This window comes from Cicer arietinum, chromosome 8 (genome assembly GCF_000331145.2).
Source record: "Cicer arietinum cultivar CDC Frontier isolate Library 1 chromosome 8, Cicar.CDCFrontier_v2.0, whole genome shotgun sequence".
Lineage (NCBI taxonomy): Eukaryota > Viridiplantae > Streptophyta > Magnoliopsida > Fabales > Fabaceae > Cicer > Cicer arietinum.
In genome coordinates this window covers 26,871,011-26,895,232 of record NC_021167.2, presented here as the reverse complement: position 1 = coordinate 26,895,232, position 24,222 = coordinate 26,871,011, and the positions used below count along the sequence as shown (strand labels likewise).

At 26.2% G+C, this 24,222-nt stretch overlaps 1 protein-coding gene and 1 long non-coding RNA gene across 4 annotated transcripts; both read right to left on the bottom strand.

Moving 5' to 3' along the window:
- Window positions 1-5,415: 5,415 nt before the first annotated feature.
- Window positions 5,416-6,464, bottom strand: LOC101503361 (uncharacterized). The gene has a single exon (NM_001364798.1). It carries the CDS (start codon window positions 6,356-6,358, stop codon window positions 5,678-5,680), a length of 681 nt encoding a protein of 226 aa, NP_001351727.1. The 5' UTR covers window positions 6,359-6,464; the 3' UTR covers window positions 5,416-5,677.
- A 12,640-nt stretch (window positions 6,465-19,104) lies between these two features.
- Window positions 19,105-21,988, bottom strand: LOC113788042 (uncharacterized). Of its 3 annotated transcripts, none has more exons than XR_003474524.2 (2): window positions 20,588-21,988; window positions 19,105-19,536 (listed from the first exon to the last, which is right to left on the bottom strand). It is a non-coding gene; the product is annotated as an uncharacterized lncRNA (long non-coding RNA). The 3 variants fall into 3 exon arrangements; XR_012161529.1 differs by having other exon boundaries at window positions 19,105-20,890; window positions 21,054-21,988; XR_003474523.2 differs by having other exon boundaries at window positions 21,054-21,988.
- Window positions 21,989-24,222: the final 2,234 nt, after the last annotated feature.

The window sequence follows — 24,222 nt, the reverse complement described above, 5'->3', positions numbered from 1 at the left end:
TATAATTAAATAAAAATAATTATATAAATGTAAATAGCAATAAAATTATACTTATTACGTGTACAAAAACATAAAAGCAAGTTTATTTAAAACATAACATCAGTTACGGTGCATGAAAGACATCTGTTACCGAACAGATAATACTACCATGAAACAATCGTTGATAAAATTCATAAAAATAAAAAGTAAATAATAATAATAATAGTAATTTAATAATCGTTGATAACGAGGTGGATGTGGTTTTGCATTGGATTCCCATTTACTCTGTGCAGTGTGTACAATTACAGAAGTTTGGTAGGTAAGTACTAAAGTGTGTAGCAAAAGGACAAGTTACATAGGTGAACACCCAACTTTATTTTCAATGCATACAAATAATAAATAAATTAGTTCTGAGTTTTTTATTTTTAATTTAAATATAATATTTTACTTGTTAGTTAAATTAAAATTTAAATATAATATCATATGTTTGTTATTATTCGAAAAATATTTTCTTGATACAGTATTTTTTATATTAACACCATATATTTACATAGTTTCAACTTTTTTATTCTTAATCTCTCTTTAGCTGTTTTTCCTTTTACTTTTCCATATTTATTGGTATACAATGTAGGTGCCGATTTTGGTTGGTATAAATTGGTTTTGAGGGGAGAAAAAAAACAATTCGGTCCAAATATTAAAATACTTGCATTTTAATTTTTATGATAATTAAAAGAATTTGATTTAATTTAATTTAAATTAATGCAATTTAAATTAAATTTATTATCGATTGATGTAAATTATAATTTGTAAAATATTATTTTAATATTAATATTATAAAATTACATTGAAATAATAAATTTTAAATAAATATTATATTTAATATACTAGAAATTAATATTACGGAATAAAATTGATTGATTATGTTTTAAACATGTGATATAGTAATAAAAATATATTAAATTAAACAAATAAATATCATTGAAACTAACAAATAATAATTTAATATAATATTTCATACTAATAAAAATAAATAAATATAAATATCTATATATGCAATTTAATTTTTAAAAATAAATTTAAAATATAAATTAAACAATTTTTAATAAAAGAATATCTAAATACATCTAATAAAATTCGATTTTAATTTGAATTGATATACACAGAACCCCTAAATTTAGTGTGTTCAAATAACATCTTATTTATTATTTGATCCATCTTCATCTAAATCATCTCTTTAACAATAACTTCGCTAATAACAAATATAAAAAATAAAATAAAATATATTTTATCACAAATATAAATAAAATTTAAAATATATTTAATTATAAAAATATGCAAAAATGAAATATTTTAAATTTAAAATTTGAATAAAATATAGGTTAAATTACATATGCGGTCCATTAACTTAATTTCACGTAACGTATTAGTCCTTTATCTATTTTTTTTCCCGACTTGGTCTTTTATTTTAATTTTAAGTGACAATTTGATATTTTATGTTTTAAAATTTCAACAATGTTATCATTTTTTATACAAAAATTCAAAAAAAAAATTCAAACAAAACTCATAAAATTAATTATATTCTTCAATATAATACAAATTTCATCAAATTCGTAACAGAAATCTTCAACGTCATATTTTTGTATCTCTTATTGTTATTTTTTTTATATTTGATTATTAATATTCTTTCAACTTCTATTTTATCTTTTATTTATTTTTTCTCTTTTATTCTCTCAATTAATTTTTTATATTTTTATTACTTTTTAATCCCTTTTCACTTATCTTCTCTTTTTTACTTTTACTTTTTTTTTCAATTCTTTTTTTTTTCAATTCTTTTTTTTTTCTTTAATTCTTCTCCAATTTTTATTATATTTCTCATCTTTTCATCTACTATTCATATAAAAATTATGCATATTCTTTCTTCAAATTTGTGTGTCTAATTTTTACATTAAAATTGTCGATTTGCATTGCACTCACATTATAAATGAGAGAAATATATTTTATTGATAAATTAGTTAAAATATATTCTTATATTATAATATTTTTTTATAATTCCCAAACAATAAATATTTTTTATAATTTCCAAACAATAAATATTTTTTATTGGTCATTTAGTACAAAAAAGATAGCATTTCACGAATCAAATACTTATAAAAGATATGTATATTTCATTAGTTGTGTGTCTCTTAAATCTAAATAAAAATTTAAATAAAAATTTAAAGAAAATTACTATACAATAATTTCAATTTATTGTATAAATTATACAGGAGATAAATATTTTTTATTAGTATTATGCTACTTGAACATTTTCTAAATAAAATTTTGAAAAAATTATATTACACTTATCATAATTTATTTTATAAATTATAATCAAACAACTAATGTTTTTCATTGGTTTTTATTAACAACTAGTTTAAAAGATAAATATACATTTTATTAGTAGTGTGTATCTTGAATATCTCATACATAAAATTTTGAAAAAAATTATAACAAATTAATTATAATATATTGTATAACCATACTCGAAACAAATATTTGTTAATAATTATTATTTTAAAAACTAGAATGTATGACATTATATCATGTTTTCATACTAAAAAAAAAATGGAGCAATGGTATTTTTTTATATATCGTATTTTCTTAATTCCAAATATTGTATTATCAATAAATGATGAACTTTGAAAATATATACAAACATATGTGACTCGTGTGAATGCTGAAGTATTTTGCTAGTTTATTATAAAATATCATCACTAAATTAATGGATATTAAGAAAAAAAAGTTAATGTAATAAATTTGTTAAAGGTGTATAATATTTTTTTCATGTTTAACCATAAAATTATTGATATTGTAAGTGAAAGAAAAAAATTTACTCTCAATGAAATGAAATAGACATAATTTAGTTAAGAAGTCATTAATGCATTTTAAATTTTGAAAAATATAATTTATTATGTAGGTCCATTAAAAGTGAAAAAATAGAATGTACTTTCATAATCACACTTCTTTTTAAGATCCAAAAAATTTACTCTAAAGTAAAGATGTCTATTTAGCTTGAAGTTAAATAGAAAAAACGTTTATCATTACATATTATTCAAAGAATAAAAAATACAATATTTACATAGAAAAAAACAAGATTTAGACTTATAAGAAATTGAATCACACATTTTGAGTATTATTTTGTTAATCTTATGCAAGTATTGTGTTTACGTGACACCTCTAAAAAACTGATTTTCCTATAGTATTCAATAATATTCATTAATAATAAAGTAGTTAAGTTACACAAATCTCTCACATTTTATTATTTTTGTGAATTATCTTTGATAATCATTTCTCTCATACTTATTATTTGATAAAATTATAAAACTAAAATTATTTAGTTATCACAATGCTAATTTTGACTACTTCACAATTTATAAAATAGCTATTTAGTAAAAAAATTAATAGCTATAATATATTAAAAAAATGAAAAATTAATGTTTATATTTTTTTTAATGTTGTTAAATATTTTTGTACATATAATTGAATGTTATAAAATCAATATGATAATAATTTATTTCATACTTATTATTTGATAAAACTATTTGATCATTGCAATTATATTTTTGACTATTTAACTATTTGTAAAACTACTATTTTTACATTTGAATTTATATCAAGTGTACTACAAGCCCTTGTTAGCATTTATCTAAAGTGCTAACAATAACAAAGCTCAACTATTTCTTTTTTCAAAAATGTTTTCAAAAATAAAATTTAATATCAAATTTCAACAAAATATATATATATATATATATATATATATATATATATATAACATCAAATAGATAAAAGTAGTTTTACAATATGACTTTTATTATCTAAATAACACAACCCTTCAAACAAACACAATACAAGACTACACAAGAAAAATTAAAATATATATGTTTTGTTATAAAAACATTGATACTCACACGTTTGAGTTTGAATTCAAAAGTTTCCAGTTATCCATATTTAAACCTTTGTGAATTCATCATTATCATAGATGGTGGGTCCTCATTTAAGAGTAATTGTTATATTTTTTTACTCATGACATAGTTCAATTATTTGAAAATAATAAATTAATAATAAGATTTATTCAAAACATTTTTTTAATAAAGTAATACCGTTATTGTGAGATGGTGGAAAGAATAAACTTATTTATTCCTATACTTTTTAAATAAATATGTTTCAAATATACCCTTATTAAAAAGGGTGAAACAACTAGATCATATTACACCACAAATGTCCAAGTATGCATAAGAAAAAGTTCGTTTAAATAGTAATTGTATTATAATTAAAATAAATGTTACATAAAAAATATTAAAAAATGCAGATTATATCAGTTAATCAGTCATATTTAAATATATTGTTTCAAATATTACAACAATAATAATTAATTTATAAAATTTTGTAAAATTTATTTTGTTTTTTATAAATGAATTTAAGATAATTATATAATTAAATTATATATTTTTATTAGATTTAAAAAAATTGTATGTACAAATATATTTTTTTAAAAGCTCTCTATTTAAAAAAATGCTAAATTACATTTGTGGTTCTTTAATTTAATTTCAGGTAACGTTTTAGTCCTTTATTTTTTTTTTTCGATTTAGTCATTTATTCCTAAAAATATCAAATAAAGTATGAAAATATGAGTTTATTTGAAGATTTGCGTTAAGAATTTGATGAAATTTGTTTTATATTGAAAAATATAATTAATTTTATGAGTTTTGATTAAACATTTTTTTGAATTTTTGTATAAAAAAGGATATTATTGTTGAAATTTTAAAACATAAAATATCAAATTGTCACTTAAAATTAAAATAAAGGACCAAGTCGGAAAAAAAAAAAGATAAAAGACTAAAACGTTACCTAAAATTAAGTTAAAGAACCACGAATGTAGTTTAGCCTTAATAAAAGAACTACATGATATTAAATCGTGGTTGTAAAGTGGATTTTATTTAGAAAATCTTTTTATAAAAGATAACTTTCTACTAAAGCAAAAAAGAGGATACAAATTAGAATAAAAGAAAAGTATATTAGTAAAAACTTTTCAAAAATAGGCTATTTCAAAAAAAATCGTCTTCAAAGCATCAAAAGTGTTTTAAATACAAGAGAAAAGTTAAATTTAACTCTTGAATTTGAAATTGAAGAGAATAGTAGTAAATATTTTAAAAAATGGAAAATTGTTTTTTATAATGAAGCCAAAATTATTTTGGAAGAAACGTAAGGTGGAAATCTAATTATGTCAAGTTTTGAATCTTTTGAGGTATAAAGTCTTCAATAAGTCAATAACGCTAGTCTTAGCCATAAAAGAGAAACTCTTCAGTAATTACAATATTTTGGACATAAATTTTAGACAGACTCAGACAATTGAAAAATATAAAAAAAGTAATTAAATATTAGTATATAATTTTTAAATAATTAAATAATATAATTTTATGTTTGTGAAGTATTTTCTGAAAATGAAGCATACAAAATAAAACAGAACCGAATTGTAATATGGGACCAGTTTGTTTTTTAAATTAAATTAAATTTCAACAAAAGAACCATAACAAATCCTAATACTAAAAAACTTTTCACACCTATGACCTCCATTTTCTGTTCTTTTTTTTCTCCTCCTTCTAAAATTAACCCAACATTTTCTCAGATTTACATTTCCACCCCAAAATCTCAACGCCACATCTTACATAGCTTGTAACGACTCCGACCGCCACAAAACATCCGCCGCCGGTTCCGCATATTCAAACAACCCATCCACCGTTACAAAACCTCCGGCACCACCGTTATCACCGTCACACTCCGACAACAACCCTGTTCCAAAACCAAACTCATCATAACCGTTAAAATCATCCTCAAACCCCACGAACCCGGTCAGGTCCACAATTTCCGGTTCAACTCGACCCGGTTCATCACCATTACCCACCGTCGGTGGCAACCCAAGTTCATCATCGGAAGCTTCAAACAAGTAACCCAAATTCATCTCCATCTCTCCGGAACCGGTCGTCTGAGTCGGGTCAACTTGACCCGAATTCAAACCCGGAGCTAAAATCTCATCTTCGAAGCTTTTCATCACTGAGTCAAGACCCATCACTGATTCACGCTCAGGAACATTATCTGTATCATCAAGTATATGAAAAATGTCATCTTGAAGTTGAACACCGGAGTCAAAAACCGAGTTAAGACACGATTCGGCCGAGTCAACTCGGGTAAGCTGACACTCTGACGAATTAACATCAGAACATGAGTTAACACGTCGAATCTTAGTCTCATGTGAGTCAACTCGGTGAGTTTCGGAATCGGGCAAGTCAGGTGAGTCTCCTGACTCGTCCCTAGCTCGCTTTCTCTTGTCGGTGGAATCCTCCATTATGAAAGTTGGAGAATAAAAATGGGGAGAAAGAAAAAGGAGAGAAAGAAAAAAAAAGAAAAAAAAGTAAAGTGGAGAGAGTGTAGAGAGAGAAAAAGAGAAGTGTTTGGGTGAGAGGAAAGAGAAAGGGAGAAGGGTATATATAATGGTTGGAAAAGTGAGATAGGGTTTGTTATACTTTAATTCGTAAATGACAGATAGTGACAGGCGCGTGCATATCGGTAAATAATAAAACAAAACTTATTCACGGACATCTCGTTCTTTCTCACTTTTTTCCCTTTTTTTTTTTTTCTTTTTTAACTTCATTTTCTTTCCAAATATATCTAAAAAAAGTTGCGTGTAATAATGTTAATTTCAAACAGTAATACTTTTACTATTAATCAAATAGAACAGTTTCTCTTAACGTGTGATTCTTGCACACATTAGCTTACTACTATTATTTTACGTATTTTATTTATGGATTTATTTTAGAATAGTTATATAGTGTATTGTTTTTATAGGGGATGTTAATATAGTGTTTTGGACTTACTTTTCCTAATTCATATTTATTTGCGATTTTGGTCTCGTTTGACAATCCACCGTAGAAAAATTAAAGTTCTTTTTTTTTTTTTATTATCTTACTATTTTTGATGAAGAATCCACAATATTTAATGGCCCCTATTTCTAACAAATTATTAGTTCGGTCAATATAAATAATATATTTGACATTGAAAAAATATATTATTTTTTATCAATCTTATCTATTACGTTTTTTTTCTCTCTAATAATCACTTACTTGAGTGTCACAATATTTGTAGATGCTACTTTACTTAAAAGTACAAAGCATCTTTCGAGTATCAAAGTCGACCATCCAACTTAGATTCGTTCGGATTATTAGCGTCGTATATGAGAACTAACAACGAGCAACCCCTAATATGGAGACAGTCCAACTATCGTCCAAGAGAAACATCCTGAAATCACGACCATTATGAGACGTGGTAAGGAATTTTCGGATATCAAAATCTCTAGAGAAACCTCTTCAAATGGACATGCACGACATAATGAATGGCTTTGATGAGCATATGGAGAACATTGAGCCCATCTTCGATTATTGCGACGCATAAGGATGCTAACACCAAAAGAAAGGATTGATTACGTGGTACAAAAGCTTACCTTAAAAATTCATTGACATGTGGAACGAACAATGCACACAGTTCAACACTAACTTTAACGTGTCGGGGTAACAACCTAAAACGATTAAAATCTAGTTGACCGTAGTCTAAGGGAATGATGAATCCCTACGAAACTACATAGAACGCTTAAACAAGGAAGCCATTCTTGTTAGGGAGGCTAACAAAGACATGAAGATGTTCCTAATGAATGAGGGACTTCTTGAGGGTAGCTCATTCGCCAACGACATCGGCATAAAAAAGCCTAAAAGTCTGAACAATTTTCTAGCCCATGCCAAAGTGTACATCCAAAACGAAGAAGATATCTATAAAAGGTTAATATGAAGGGGGTAGGCAAAATAGAGAAAAGAAAACCACCTTCTTAAAGCCTTCTTGCAGATCCACATCAAACATGAAGTGAAAGGAAAAACCCCAAAAATATTTAAGTAGTTGTGGTCCTCTAGATCTTTTCCTAGCATACACCCTTCTCAATGCCTCGAGAGAAAACATTTTTGACGGAATGCCCAAATGCATAATTCAATGAATAATTCAGTTCCCTTGACAAGTCTCACCAAGACCAGAGGTTGACAAAAGAAAGTAATGTCGATACCATAAGTGCAACAGTCACAGCGCTAACGATTGCATCCACATAAAGGATGTAATTGAGCTATTGATCCAAAAGAAGAAGTTGAGATAGTACACTGCTATAGGCCACAACAACCCCCCCGCCGACAAGAAATGGCTTGAGTCTCGTCGGCGAATAGACAATGAAGACAATCGAAACACATTTCCTTGTGATCGATTGGAAATCCATATAAAACTACATCATTGGACGCCCCACCATGGCAAAGTTGGGCAGCATTTCTTCGATTGTCCACTTGAAATTCAAATATCACGTGAAGTTCGGTAAGGTATCCATCGTCCACGTTGATATTAGGCAGCGAGAAAATGCTTCATTACTTATATCAAGATCAACAAGTACAACTGAAGTCCGCACAACCAAAAACTAAGAAAGGAAATCAAGTCATATGTGTTACTAGTGCCTCTGTAGCCGACTACGACACTAGTTTGGAAGAGCTGCAAATTGATTAGTACCATAATAAAGCTTAAAAGCATATCAGGAGGTCATTCCTTGACGTGGAGTTCATGTTGAGTCCGACAGGAGAAAACCAAGAAAGACAATCAAAATCAAAATCGATATGCCCAATCAGGTGAAGAAACAACTAATCGCATGGCTGATGGAGCATGTTGACATTTTCACATAGACTGCTGGTGAAATTGACAAGATTGATTTAAAGTCATAGGTCAAGTACACTACTTAACTCTCCAACGTTATACTAGTTATGAAATCCAATAATAAATGATGTATGTGTGTGGACTACATCGATCTTAACAAAGCGTATCCCCTTTTCAACATAAATAAATTAGACGATAATTCATCCGACTTCAAACTATTATCTTTCATGGATATGTATTTAAGGTATAGTCATATCCATATGCACATTGAATCCAAGAAAAAATATTAATGACCAAATTAAACAATTACTACTGCAACTTAATGTCTTTTAGATTTAAAATTGTCAAACTAACATACCAATTTAATAAGAGATAAGTCTCCATTGTGGTCTCTTAGTGATATAGCATCAATACAATAGTCGGTGAAAATTAGTTTCTTGATACTTAAATATGACACAGGAATACGTATCAATAATTTATAATATTTTAATAATAATATTTAATAAGCATTCAATTATTCTAATTTGGCATCTAAAAAAATTATCTTTGTCATCTTTTATAAGATATACTTTGAAGATTTTTTATCTCTTAATATGATTTTTTTAATAAAAAATCTACATATATTAATGATTTTTTTTACAAAAACACCCCTATTTATTCTCTTTAAAAAATATAAATTTCTATTTTATTTCATTTATGAAATCATTGATTATATAAGTAAATATAGAAAAGTAACACAATCTTTTAAATCAACTTTAACACTACAATTACTTTTCTTAATACCTATAAATTTTTTTACATAGTTTTATAAAAAGAGATAATAAATATTAAATAAATTTTACTAACAACTTTATATCATAGATTAATAATTTTATATGTTTGATTTTAAAATTAAAATTACGTGAAACTCACAAACAAACAAAAAAGTAATAATAAAACCCATTGATCCCAAGAATACCTATCTAATTGCCTCTCTTATAGAAACATATTTTTAATAATAAATTATATCATAGATTATAATCTACTGATGATAAAATTTAAAAATGTTTTTTTTTAAACTTCCACCACAAATATTATCTTTTAGACGTAGATAATAATAAATATTTTAATTTTTTATAATAAAAATAATAATTTAAACAATAATAATTCAATAAAAATATATTTTTTATTAAATTAATATCAATCATGTCACTATTTTATTCACAAAAATAAAAAATTTACAAATTTATAAAATTAATCTCAATTAATAAATATTGATATTATTAAATTAAATATAATATATTAAATTTGAATCTTCAATATCACAATTATATATAAATTTATCTATTATTTAATCTATCAATAAAAAAATATATTATCGATTTTTATTAAAAATTTTAAGTAATTTTGACATGAACCATTTGTAAAATTGATACCAAATTTATTTAGGCGAAGAAGGGATGAAGTGTTAAAAATTAGGAGTTGGTGTTGTGTGAGTGAATTTCCTTTTTTTGCGTGTGAGATCCGTTGGCCATTACTGCACATATAAGATTTTTCTTTTCTGACAATTAACCAAATTGAATTGTGAGGTGAAGTCCGGTGGTGAGGGCCCACATGCCTAGGAAACATCATGTGTTTAGTTTTCGGATTTTGTACTTTGAAATTTTTTAGAGACGTGAGTGGGTGGATCAGTTGTGTTTAGGTCACACCACATGTGGTGCTGGTAGATTCTTAACTTGGATTGGTTTTGTTTTGTTCGCTATTTTTTAATCATGTTTTCGTTTAATAGATTATCAATTATCATGGTACTTAATATCATATGATAATATAAAAAATAGCTGTTTTGATTAATTATTTTAATTATCTGCTTAAATTTTTCTTTCTTTAAATAAAAGATTATTTTCATCAAAATTCAATATGTATTAGTATTTTTTGTTTAAATTTCTAACTAATTTATCATTGAAAAAAACACGATACAATATTAAAATTATTATAATTGATACTAGAATTGGCATTGAGAAAATATGTTGGATAGTGTTATAATAATAGAGGGAGATGGTATTAGATACGGTTTTGTTTGACAAATTATTGCTTAATATTTAATCAATCAATCAAAGCGCACGAAAAGAAGGTTCTTAAGTTTTCAAACAACACATCGTTGTTGGATGCTCGTAGAAACCACCAATTGTTTGGATTTTTCAATGAATTAAATTAAATTGAATTAAATTAAATTAAATTAAATTAAATTGAATCTATCCCACCTTTTGGCCGGTTTTATCTGTTATCAAAATCACATTACTTTTTACTTTCACATTGTTTGGATCGGAGAGTTAGGTAGACTTTAATTTGTGAATTTTTTTAATTATATTTTCCAAAATTTATGTTAATTTTATCTTTTTAATAAATAAATTAATATTTTAAATATTAATTTAATTAATAAATATTAATATTGTTAGATTAAATATTATCTATCGAATTTAAATCTGATAGTCATGACTCATAAGGATGTTTATGGGAATTTCTAATTAAATTTATTATTCTGTCTAAAGAGAAGAAAATACAAGGACATTTATAATTATATATAATAAATATATAAAAAAGTATCTTTTTGTTATTTTTATAAATATATTTTAATTAATTAATTAATATTTTATTTGATTACATTTTTTAATAATTTTTTACCTTAAAAGTTTTTTTTTTATTTTTATCTGACTATATTTTGTAATAATTGTTTACCTTAAAGTTTTTTATTAATGTAAATCTGATAACACCAAGTATTTTTTCTCAAAGTAAACTGCCAAAACCTTTTCCTTTTTATTGCCTTTTTGTGGAAATTGTAGCTTCGGTCCCTATTTAAAATCACTATGCAATATTATGTTTAACTCTTTGTGGAATTTAATTTGATTGATATCTAACTATTGGTTGTTAACTTGTTATTATATTAGCCTAACTTGATATCTATAACATATATATATTTTTTATTTTATTTACTAAAATATATTTTAATATTATAATTAGCACATAAATTTGTATTGGGACTATGCATTCACGTTAGAAAATAATTTATTCCTTTTAATGACAAAATATTTTTTCATTTTTTATCACTTAATATAAGATCATTTATAAAATTCAACATGTATTATAATTTTTTAAAACTCCTAATTATTTATCATTAAGAAACATATTTCTCTCTCTTATAAGAGATATTTTTAAAAGAAGTATATTAAATAGATTTGAATTTGGTGGTTTTTCATTCATTTTGAGGAAAATAATAATAATAATAATAATATATTAGTATATATTGTGGTAGTGATTATTTTAGTGTATATCGACGTGTCTAGTGTCAGCTGTATGGTCGTGGCATTGGAAAAGTTAGATGGATGAGAAGAGAGTGAGACACATTCATCTTTTTCATATATATCCCTAACCCATCACATTCACTTAAACCCAATTTGCACCTTTTTCTTTCTTTATCTTATCTTAATCCTTTTATTTCTTTATAAACACCAAAGCCAACCCAAAAAAGTTCCCCTTACCTATCACATCAACTCAATTTTAATTATATCATAAATGCTACCGAATACTCCCTTTTTTAAAAGGTGTATTTCATTCAATTAAAATGAGATTAAATATTTTAATAGAGAAGAAAAAATGGGATGAAAGGGAGAATTATTAGAGACATTTTAGTTTAAAAAAAATTAGGGAAGAAAGGAGGAGATTTGGAGAAAATTTATGGCTATTAATTCGAGAGATTTGAAAGAGAAGGAATAAAAGATAATATTTTAAATTTTAAAAAAATATAATTTATTTCTAAGTAATTTTTGTTCTCTTTTTATTTAAAAAATAATAATATAATATAAAATCATTAAGAATTTAATTTCATTTTGTTTTTGAATCAAACATATTCAACTTACCTTCTTTTATCTCTCTTCCCTTTTTATACAAATGTCTTTCTTTTCCTTCTCATTTGAATACAAATGTCTTTCTTTTCCTTCTCATTTGATTGAACCAATTTTTTTTTGAAAAAAAAATGAAATAAGAAATAAGTAAGACGAAAGACGATTTTGTTATTATTTAGAATAAAAAACATAAAAAAAATAAATTAGATCACAAAATAATATAAATATCCTTAAAATTGTGACATTATAATAAATAAAAACAAAGGTAAAATTGTAAAACGAGAAAAAATAAGTTCACTTTCTCATATTTATCTCCATTTTGATGAGAATGCATTTTTCTGATCCCACCTCATTTTTTGTCTTTTCTTCCTACGTTCCATTTGAACCAAGCAACATAATTTCTTTTGAAGTGTGTGCCTTCTTTCCTCTTCCAATGTTTCCTCTAGCTTTCTTTGCTTCCAAACACAACCTTAGAGATGCAAGTAATACTTATTTTATTAAAACTTAAAAACGATGCATTATAGTTTTTGAATTTTATTGAATAATTAATATAAAAAGAGATATAATAGAACAAATTATATTAAAACATACATCAATTTGTTGAGTAAGCATGTTATGATAAACAAATCCAACTACCATATTTGACAATCGATTGGAGTTGGGGATTGTGAAAAAATAGAGTAACCTCTTCCACCTTATTAATATCACCATTAATAATAATAATTTTATTGAGAAAAATAAATGGATATAGAAAAAAATAAATAACATAATTACAATACAAGAGTATAAAGTAAAAAATTTAAAATTAGAAAGAAAAAAATCTTAATAATCAAATACAAAATTAAAATATTTTTGATTAGTGCAATTTATGATGAAAAACTAGCGTGATATATAGATTTGTGCTGAGAAACTTCTTTAATATTTTATAGTTTCAATCAAATCCTCCAATTTACACCTTAATTGAAATTGATGCATCTTTGTCTTCTGTTGTCTACATTGACAACCATAGTTCAAAGGAAGTATAAAATTCAACCATAAAAATAATACCTCACTTAAAGCTAAACCACTTCAATGTCAACTAATGTTCATGTGCTAATCAATACCTTGTTAATTATGATTATATCAACACATCTTTGACTTAAATTTTTACACAACACATAATTGTTTCTCCTATCAAATTTCTCTAAGTCAAATTTGACATACTTTAATTGTGCATCAAGTAAGTTCCCATGAAAGAGGGATGAGCCACAATAAACCACTTAATAACTAAATATTTTCTTAGTCGGAATCTTGCATAAACAACACCTATACAGTATAACCTTTATTTTTTTGATGTGGAAGATCAATCAAAGCTGCAACCACAAAGCATACTAAGAACTCTATTTCTCTATAACGAACCAAAAACTCTAATACCAGATGTCAGAAGCAAATAAACAAAATGAAAAATATAAATAACAATTGAAACACAATAAAATAATGTAGAAACTCCGAAATCAGATAAAAAACGATGACCATTGGCTAAAGACAACCAGATAACAATACTACGTAAAATTATTACAACACATAGACTTCTATCAAATTCTCCATGGCCCATCATTACACAACACTTTTCAAAGCAAATATTTGAATTACATATTACAACACTTTAACATAATAGTATAAAAGAAAATAAAATAATCAGATACAAACTAAAACTTTTATGACTAATGCAATTTATAATAAAAATAAGAGCCATATATATAGTCTTGAATTCTCTGTTTCTTTACAATTCTAAGCAATGTGAGACGTCTTCAATATTCTTCAATTTCAACCAAATACTTGTTAGGGAGTCTGAGGTGCGAAAGAAACAATAGGACCACAAGGAATTTTGACACCACATTTCGGATAGGAATAAACACAAAAACACAATAACAAACAATATGCAGCCGATGTAAAATTCTCCTAACTTGCAAGAGTATGTGAGGAACAACAACAAATATATAATAGCAAATTGGTAAAATAAAAACACATAAAGAATACCAATATTTTAACGTGAAAAACATCTCAATGCAAGGGTAAAAACCACACGTCGTTCAAATCAAAGAAATAACTCTAATATAGTCAAATAAGGTACAAGAAAGTCTCAAAATAATGCACAAATCGTATATATAACCAGCCAAAATAACAAAACACTAAAACTTACAAATGAAAAACAAAAAAGAGAAAAACATCTCAAAATTTGATATTTTGCAATCTCTCTCTCTCTCTCTCTCTCTCTCTCTCTCTCTCTCTCTATATATATATATATATATCCCTCCCTATACGTTGTTTCACTGATCCGACCGTTGAAAACGAAAACCTGTATGTTATGAATTTGCTGTTCAAAAATCATATTGATCCAACTGTTAACAAATATGCAATCAATATTTTTATAAGACTATTTTGACATAATCAGGAATTGAGTTTACTGTTCTTTTTTCTCTTTTGGCGGCTGTCTTTTTCTCGAAATAGTATCTCTTACCAACCTAATCAAACATCTCTCCACTTAAATAAGTAAGACACACATGATTACAATATTTGAGTTTTTGGGAAACAAGCTCAATACCCAACAATTTCAATCGAAAATCTTAAAATAATGTGTATATGAATTACTACTCTTATATATTGAATATTTAACTAATTTATAATCAATGTGAGACTTAATAACACACAGTTGAATTCAATAAATTTCTCTTTTTTTAATAAATATTTTACAACCGACAATAATTATTATTTTGAAAGAATTATTAGTTAATTTATAAAGAAAAGAAAGAATTATTCTTTAACAAAGTAAACACTTTTTGTTCAATCAGTAAAAAAGTTACAGAAAATTCCAAATTAAATTGGCTGTTTTTCAATGTAAAGGTAGAAGTAACATGTTCAGTTCATTGTCGTCCTCACCTCAACTAGCTGAGGATTCCAATGATAAAAAAGTGAGGTCCCAGTTCTGTTTTTCTTTTTTTGGAAAAAAGGTCCCAGCAGCTAGATATATAACAGGACTACTATATATATATAAAGTATACCAAATGAAAAAAAAATTATATTAAAAGAACTAAATTTTAACTTAAAAATCATCTTATTTTATATTATATATATATATATATTCTTCAATAGTGGGACCAAAATGTCTTGTAGCATCAATATTCAGTATGTCCATGCTTTGGTATTCATTGCTATTCCCATTTCTTTTTAAACTATTCGACAACTTACATTTCATCATCCACAATAGTAGTCATTTTAAAATAGTAATTAAATGAGTTCGTTATAAATGTAAATGTATATATTATTTATTTATATTTTTAATATTATTTAATTGTAGTTTTTGTCGTTGTATTTTCATTAATTTGTAAAATTAATTCTTCTATTTTATAAGTTGATAATTTTGATTTATCTTGTAGATTTTTAACTAAAAATGATAGTTTTAGATATTTTTAATGACGTAATATATAATTTTATAATATAAAATTATTTAGATACATTAATTATTTATATTTAATTAAATTATAAAAATAAATAGACTAAATACCACTTGTGATCACTTAACTTAATTTCAGTTAATGTTTTAGTCATTTATCTTTTATTTTATTTTTTCAATTTGGTCATTTATTTTAATTTTAAGTGACAATTTAATCTTTTATGTTTTAAAACGTCAACAATGTTATCATTTTTTTTTACAAAAGTTTAAAAATTTATCAAAATTTTCAAACAAAATCCATAAAATTAATTATATTTTGTAATATAAAAAAGTTTGATCAAATTCGTAACTCAAATCTTCAAATAAACTCATATTTGTCATTCTTTATTTGATGTTGTTGGAGATGAAAATATGAGTCTATTTAAAGATTTAAGTTATGAATTTGATAAAATTACATTATATTGAGGATGATAATTAGTTTTATGAGTTTTGTTTGAAATTTTTTATGAATTTTTTAAATTTTTGCAAAAAATAAGGATAATATTGTTGATATTTTAAAACATAAAATATCAAATTGTCACTTAAAATTAAAATAAAGGATCAAATCGGGAAGGAAAAAAAAAAAAACTAAAACGTTAGCTGAAATTAAGTTAAAAGACCACATGTGGTATTTAGTCAAATAAATATTTATAAGTTGAAATTGAAGTATTTAAAAAGTGTTATTGGAATTTCATTAATATTAATCATTAAACAATTGATATCACATATTACATCATTTAAAATATATTATATTATTATTTTAAAATTAAACAATATAAGTGAAAGACAAAACCTATTAAATTTTAAAATAAAATAATAAATTTTATAAATTGATAAACATAAAAAAAAAAACTACAATTGTAATTAAACATATATTCAACCACTCAAACACAATACTTTTATAAAAATTTCCTTAATCTCACTGATAACTATAATATATCATTATTAAATTGAATAAAAATATAATACACCAAAACATTTTCTATCGTTAAGGACTTTTTTCTTTGTTAGCGGCGGAGCCTACATGTTGTAAAGTAGAGAAAATGTCTATACAAAAGTATTGGTAACTAATAAATTGAGGTGCCCATTACTTAAGAAGTCCCCATTGGAGATGCTATTCTTTTCTCAGATTAAAAAAAAGAATGATCTTTTCAACTTTTTTAATGAGTCTTTATCTTACATATTTATAATATTTTGATTTCTTTTTCTTCTATTTAGATCATTTATTTTTCAAATCATGCATAAAATTATATTATTTTTTATTAAAAATATTGGCGTTTCTTAGAAAACATTGATGTGGCAAGACCATATATACATATGATTATTATTAATAGTTTTATATTTTTAATTAAAACTATTTAATAATTTTAATTTTTAAAATTATTTAATTCTTAAAATTGAATATGAGACTTCGCGTTTGTATGTAAATTTATTTATTTATTTATTTATCTATAAATAATTTTTTTTTTAGTATTAATCGAAGTAGAAGTGGATTGTGGGTTAGGTGTGAGAAATTTAAAGGCTTTTAATTTAGCATTATTAGATAAATAATATTAATGATTGAATATAAAGTGTTATATTATAAATATGTGTGTGTGGATTAGAAGGTTTTAGGTGGTTCTAACAAGGACTTAGTTTGGTGGAAGATTATCTTTTTCATTTCAGTTGAGGTTAGGGGAGAGAATATGGGATAGTTTTCATAGCATGTTGTGAGGGTGGTGTGGAATGGAGATAATACTTATTTTTGGTTGGATTTTTGGGTAGATAGGGGTTTGTTGAGGGATCAGTTTAACTTAGCTGTGTGAATAAAAATATTTATGTGGCAGATATAGTCTTTAGGGGGTTAATAGTTTCAAGTTGAATTGGAACTAAAATAAGGAGTTATTTGAGTGAGAAAAGTAATTAGTATTTGAGTGTATTTTGTTGCTCGATAACACCTATTTGTAGAAAAATATATATACAATACAAGTGGCAATAAAATATTAAAAATGTTGGAGCTTATATGGTAAAAGACGTGTAAATGTTTTTTGATAAATGTGGAGCTAAATACAAGACTTGCTTTTTATTCGTTGGTGTAGAATAAAATGAAGCCTTTGAAGGTGTGTATTTTTGCTTGATGTTTATTTTTGAATTGTTTATCTACCAAAGATAAGTTAATTTCCAGAGATTCAGTCTAATTTGATTCTCCTTTGTGTATTGCGGAATGTGGATTTGATGAAATTATTCTGCATTGTTTTAAAGATTTTCCCATTCTTGGGTGTGTTTGGAGGGATCTCCTTAATTGGTTGGCGATTAGTGGTGCCATGCATTGTAAAGTGGAGGCACATGCATATCAGTTTGGTGGTATCAGTTGAGGGGGTAAAGGGGTTCGTGACAAGTTTAGAGTCATGTGGTTGCGAGTGCATGAACAATTTGGAACAGTCACAATTTCATTTTTTTTAATCACTCTGAGTTCAATAGTTTTATGATGGTTGAAAAGATTAAGTGAATATCGTAGAAGTGGATTACAACAAAGAAGACAAATTTTATGTATGACTTGTCTTCTTAATGCTCTCATCCCTTGTTTTGTTTGAGATTATAGCTTTATTTTTTGTTTGTCTCAGTCTTGTGAAGTTGGGTGTCCTTAATTCTTTTTATGACATAACTGAATTTGCCATACCAATGTTATTCAAGATACATTAATGTTTTTTCTTGAAACAAAAAAAAAATTAACCTCATAAATTTTAAAAATAAAATAAAGGATTTAAACGAAAAAAAAGAGACAAATAACTAAATTGATATAAATAAATATCAATAAGGTTTTTGTCTTTTTATTTAATGCAAATTCTTTTATATTGAAAAATGTCATCAACTCATACTATTGAATTAAACCTCATGACATTGATTCATAGCATATTTTGTTTCAAGTGCATTTTAGTAGGTAATATCGCACCCCAATTTGCAAATCATCGTGATTTTAATATGCAAGAAGTTATAGCTTTTTTCACCGTATCATGACATTGCAAGAACAAATAGAGGTTTAATGTTCAAATTACATTAATTTTGATAAAATTAGGATTGCGTTATAATTTTATTGAATAAAAAATAATAGGACTATTAATCTGAACCACCAAATAGGTTCATGATAATTGAAATCTTTCCAATCTTACGACTTTGAACTCTAAGTGCTATTTCATCCAAGAATGTGATACATTAGCACCGATAAGATCTTATGAAACTTTACTTTCATATATGATGTGACGAAGCCCTAAATTCAAAGCAAATGAAATTTTCAATCTGAATCTTATAGCTTCAGCTACATCTGAGTCAGGTAGAGTAGTAATATTCCAAGCTGCAATAGCTAAAACCACATTTTCACTATCATTTAATAACAATGCCGATTCCCCATGCATCATCTTTGTGACCCACGACCTTCAATAGCTACTCCAACTTCCACAAGTTTACCTTAAAAAAAAACATTTTGAGAGTACCATCTATTATAGCAAATAGATAAAATAAACTCGATAACATTGAGAGAGTACGTGGAAATAAGATTTTCATACCAAATAGAGAAGTTATGAGATAGTTGGTCAAACTCAATACCTAGATGAGAATGAAACCAAACCTATTTTGCCCATGGGCATCTACAAAAAATGTGACTGACATATTCCTCCTTTTCAACACATCATGGACAAAAAGGATCAACCAAGACCCCGTTTTTCTAATAATGTTTCGTTTAACAAGAAAACTAGTATGCATAATTCTCCAATCCAAGTTCACATGTTTCAGAACTGTTTTGAGGTTCCATAACTTGGTCTAGCAAGTAGAGTTTCGTCAAGAGTCAAAGGTAGAAAATGGTTCTAAGTCTTCCTAGTGTCTATTGGTGTGGTAGGTACTCCGAATGGTAAACAAACATTTCTTGTGAATGCCCCAAATGAGCTGATCACTATGCAAAAAGGTTGATATCACTACTATATGTTCCAAGTGCCAAGGTCATGGAAAATAAACTATGACACTTGAGAGAGATCAGTAAAGGGAGATTTTGGAGTCCACACTTTGTATCTATTTTAAAGCGATAACCACCTATCTTCCCAAATGTTAACTTAATAGCTTGTATTAATTTTCCGCAAACAACCTCTTTTGAGAATTTGAATGGCAACGTGAACACCTTATCAAGTATAACTATGATAATATCTAGTTTTTGATTTAATGATATCACCTTTCATAATATACTATGATTTCATACATTTGCTTATCAGAGAGTGAAGGTTGGATAAAATGCACCAAACATGTTTAGTAAGGAGATCAAGATTGAAAACATTGAAACTACAGAAACCAAGACCCTTTTGTTCTTCGATTGACAACATTCATTCCAATTAGCCTAATGATTTTTTTAGTGTAACTTTGTCAAGCGCCCCACGAGAATTGTTTAATCATAAATTCAATGTGATCCCACAAACTAGTAGCGAGTAAGAAGCAACTCATATTATTGGTGAGTATGGATTGGACCACATACTTGTTAAACACCTCCCTTGTTGCGGATGAGAGACATTTTTCCTTTTACCTCTTGATTTTCTTCTAAATATGATCTTGAACAAACACAAAAGCTTGTTTTTTTTATCTTCCGACGAAGGTTGGTAAACCTAGGTAAATTTTGAGGGAGTATATTTCCTTAAAAGTGACCGATCTTAGGAAGTCAATTTTGTTTGTTTAAAGGCACATTTTGGTTGAAATAGACCTCTAATTTAACAAAATTAATGAAGCATCTTGGTAGAGTTGGAGAATAACTTTAAAGGATTCAACATTCGCTTGAGTAGTTCTGCAAAAAAGTAAGGCTATCATCTGCAAAAAACAAGTGACATAAAATAGATGCTCCCCAAACAATTTGGATACCATGGGTAACCCTATTCTCATGTGGTTTAGTGCGGAGTCCTGAAAAATTTATGCACAAAGAATAAAAAGATAAAGGCATAGGGGGTCACCTTGTCTTAGTCTTCTCTAAAGAGATAACTTTTTGCAAGGGGTCCCATTCAGCAAAATAGAGAAAGACACTGTAGAAAAACCTTCATAATAAGTGTTGCCCAATGTTAACAGAAATCCATGTTGTTCAAAACGGCCATCCGGAATGACCACTCAATTCGATCATAAGCTTTTGACAAGTCCAATTTCAAACATGCAAAGCCTTTTTTTTTTTGGTGATGTTTTTCCTCATACAATGAAAATAGTCAAAAGTTATCAGCGTGTTGTTTGTTATTAATCAACCAGACACAAACATGCTTCGAAAAATATGAATGATATCTAACAGAATTAATTTCATATGATATGTGATAGCTTTTGCAACAATTTTTAAAACAGCATTTCAAAAGGGAATTGGGTGAAATTCACCAATTTTTTGTAGGCTTATTTGTTTTTCAGAATGAGGCAAATGAAGTTATGGTTGATGTTGTTGGGACCTCCCTCGTGATTTAGGGTATTAAGCACCAACTAAGAGATATCACAACATGCCAATAATTTTGAAAAAAGATAGTCGGCATACCATTTAGACCTAATATTAAAGTGGATTTCATAGATACGAGGGCATAAAAAACATCTTTGCTAGTGAACTCTTGATCCAAAATAGTTTTCGTACTATTAGTTATGCGACCCATAACAACCCCTAAAAACTTCGTCGAGCTTAAAGTGAGTCGAAGTTGCAAATATATCATGAAAAAAGTTGATGAAAATTGGGAAATATCCTCTTTCTCTTTATTATTTTGGCCATGCTTATCCATGATCGTATCCATCCTATTATGTCATGTCCTCTAAGAAGCTTTATCGTGAAATAATATATTGTTTCGAATTTTATGTTCAAGCCATAAAAATTGTGTTTGTGGACCCACCCCACTTCCTCGCTTTCAAGTAAGTCGTCAAAAGTAGATTCTACTTCTTCGATTTTATCTATCATGCCTTTCGCACTAGATCGATAGTTAAGCCTAAATAATTCATTTTTAGTGGATTCACCTCATTTTTAGGAGTCTTTCACATATACATTTTCTTTTTTAATTTATAGACGAAACGTTCTTATTCCAAGCTTGAATGATTTTGCGATCAAAATCATTGTCACGTAGCCAACATTGTTTAAATCTCTTTGGTTTCACAAAATGGTGTCCTCCATTTCTTCTAGCACAAAAACTTAGAAAGTGGCAAGATAAAAACTTAGAATTAAATTCAACTTTTTTCCAAGATCAAAACATAAAATTGAATCCTTTTTATAAGCCGTGTTTTTCAAAGTTGATTTTGAAAAAATTCTACCATAAATTCAGTTTACCAACTTCTAACGTATGACACGAGCAACAAACTCTCTCCTCTTGTTAAACAAATATCAGGGGCATCAAGGATATTAAAATTCCAAGTAGTGGCATTTGTTTTATCATTTTTTTAAAAGAAGATTCTATTAAAATTGTGTTGTGGCTAAGCAACTATTCCTTCATTCATATAATGACTGTTACTTTTTTTTTTAAAAAAATCTGAAAATTAATATTATTTATAATTTTCATTAAAACTTTAATTAAATTTTTTAATATAACCCTTTAATAATTTTTGTATATATAATTTTCAAAATATTATTATATTCTGTATTGATTGAAAATTTATCAATAATTAAAATGAGTAATTTAATAAAATATCTCTTTTTTTAATTATTATATTTTTTTAATATATGTATAAATTTTTCAATGATATTTATTATAAGGTGGAACGAATAATTTAGGAACAAAACTTGTGGGGGTCCACGTGAAGCAATATTTGGAAGTAGTCACTATTAAACTTGTATGTCTGAATGCATAATTAAACAAGTCAATAATATATTATTCTCATTCTGAATATTTGGCTAGAAGAGGCATGAGAGGAGGCACCAAGCAAACACTAGTTGTTGTTGTCATTTGACCTAATAATGTCAAAAAAATTAAATAAAAGTGGGACCCGAACTATCATCTTTCGGCTTTGCTTGAGATTTGGGATTAAAAGAAAAGAGTAAATGTACAACTTGATAATGGCTTGTTAATAAAATACAAATATGGAGTTGTTTTAGTTGAAAAATATTAATTTTTTAATAACCGTATTATAATTCCTTGTGAATACTCGTTGTTGAAGAAACTTAAGGTTGGTTTGATTACTAAAACAATAAGTGTGGATATAACATTAAAATTTAATAAAAAAGTGTATATGATAATTTTTTATATTTTATTGTTTTTAATGGTCAATACATAGAAGTAACAATTTTATTCTGTGTTTTATTTGGAATGTCTATACATCAAACAAAATAATATAATATTTATTAAATATTTTTTTATTGATATCTATTTATGAATGCAAATAAAAGAGATAACACATAAAAAAGATGTATATTGAGAATAGACGGGGCATGAGAAAATAAAGAAATATATATTAGGGGATAATACAGTAGAGAGAAATAATAATTTTTTTATTATAAAACAAAAAATGTATTTTGATATTTTTGATAGTTTGTTTTTAGAACAAAAGTTGTCTCATAGTTTAGTGAGGGGCAAATTTTTTTATTTTTGACCAATTTATGTTTTGTCGAGTATTATGACCAATTTCTGAAACAATGAATACCAAAATATAGTAATGTCCAGTCTCCTAGTTTTTAGCAAATCAAACATACTCTTATAGAACACATAAGATGAATTTTCCCTTCTCAACAGATTTTACTTATGTAAGAGTTAAAGATCATATCATTGACCACTCAATAAATGAGCCTTTATCACTTGATTTTCAATATTTGTTATTGTTATTGCAAAATTTGGTGTTTAGTCGACTAGTTATATGATCAGCTGAACAACCTTTTGCTCAATAGATTAGTTGTTTGATGATCTCCGTTTTTTTTATCAAGCAATATCATTGAGGAAAAAGACTATATTTTTCAGTTGCGAGTTATTAGACTACTTCAAATAGTGATTAGTTTGAAGGTCGAACTACTATCTAGAAATGAAAAAAAAAATTAGGAAAATGATAACGAAAAGGCTTAATTGCAGTTTTAGTCCCTTTATTTCAGCTGAATCGCGAAAGTAGTCCTCCTATTTTGTTTCTCTCCAGTTTTGGTCCCTCAAACAAAATTTTGGTCCAAAACTTAATGAAATTTCATTTTTTTTG

Excerpts from the sequence above, each read along its gene's own strand:
- LOC101503361 (NM_001364798.1), bottom strand. The coding sequence starts at position 6,358 with ATGGAGGATTCCACCGACAAGAGAAAGCGAGCTAGGGACGAGTCAGGA.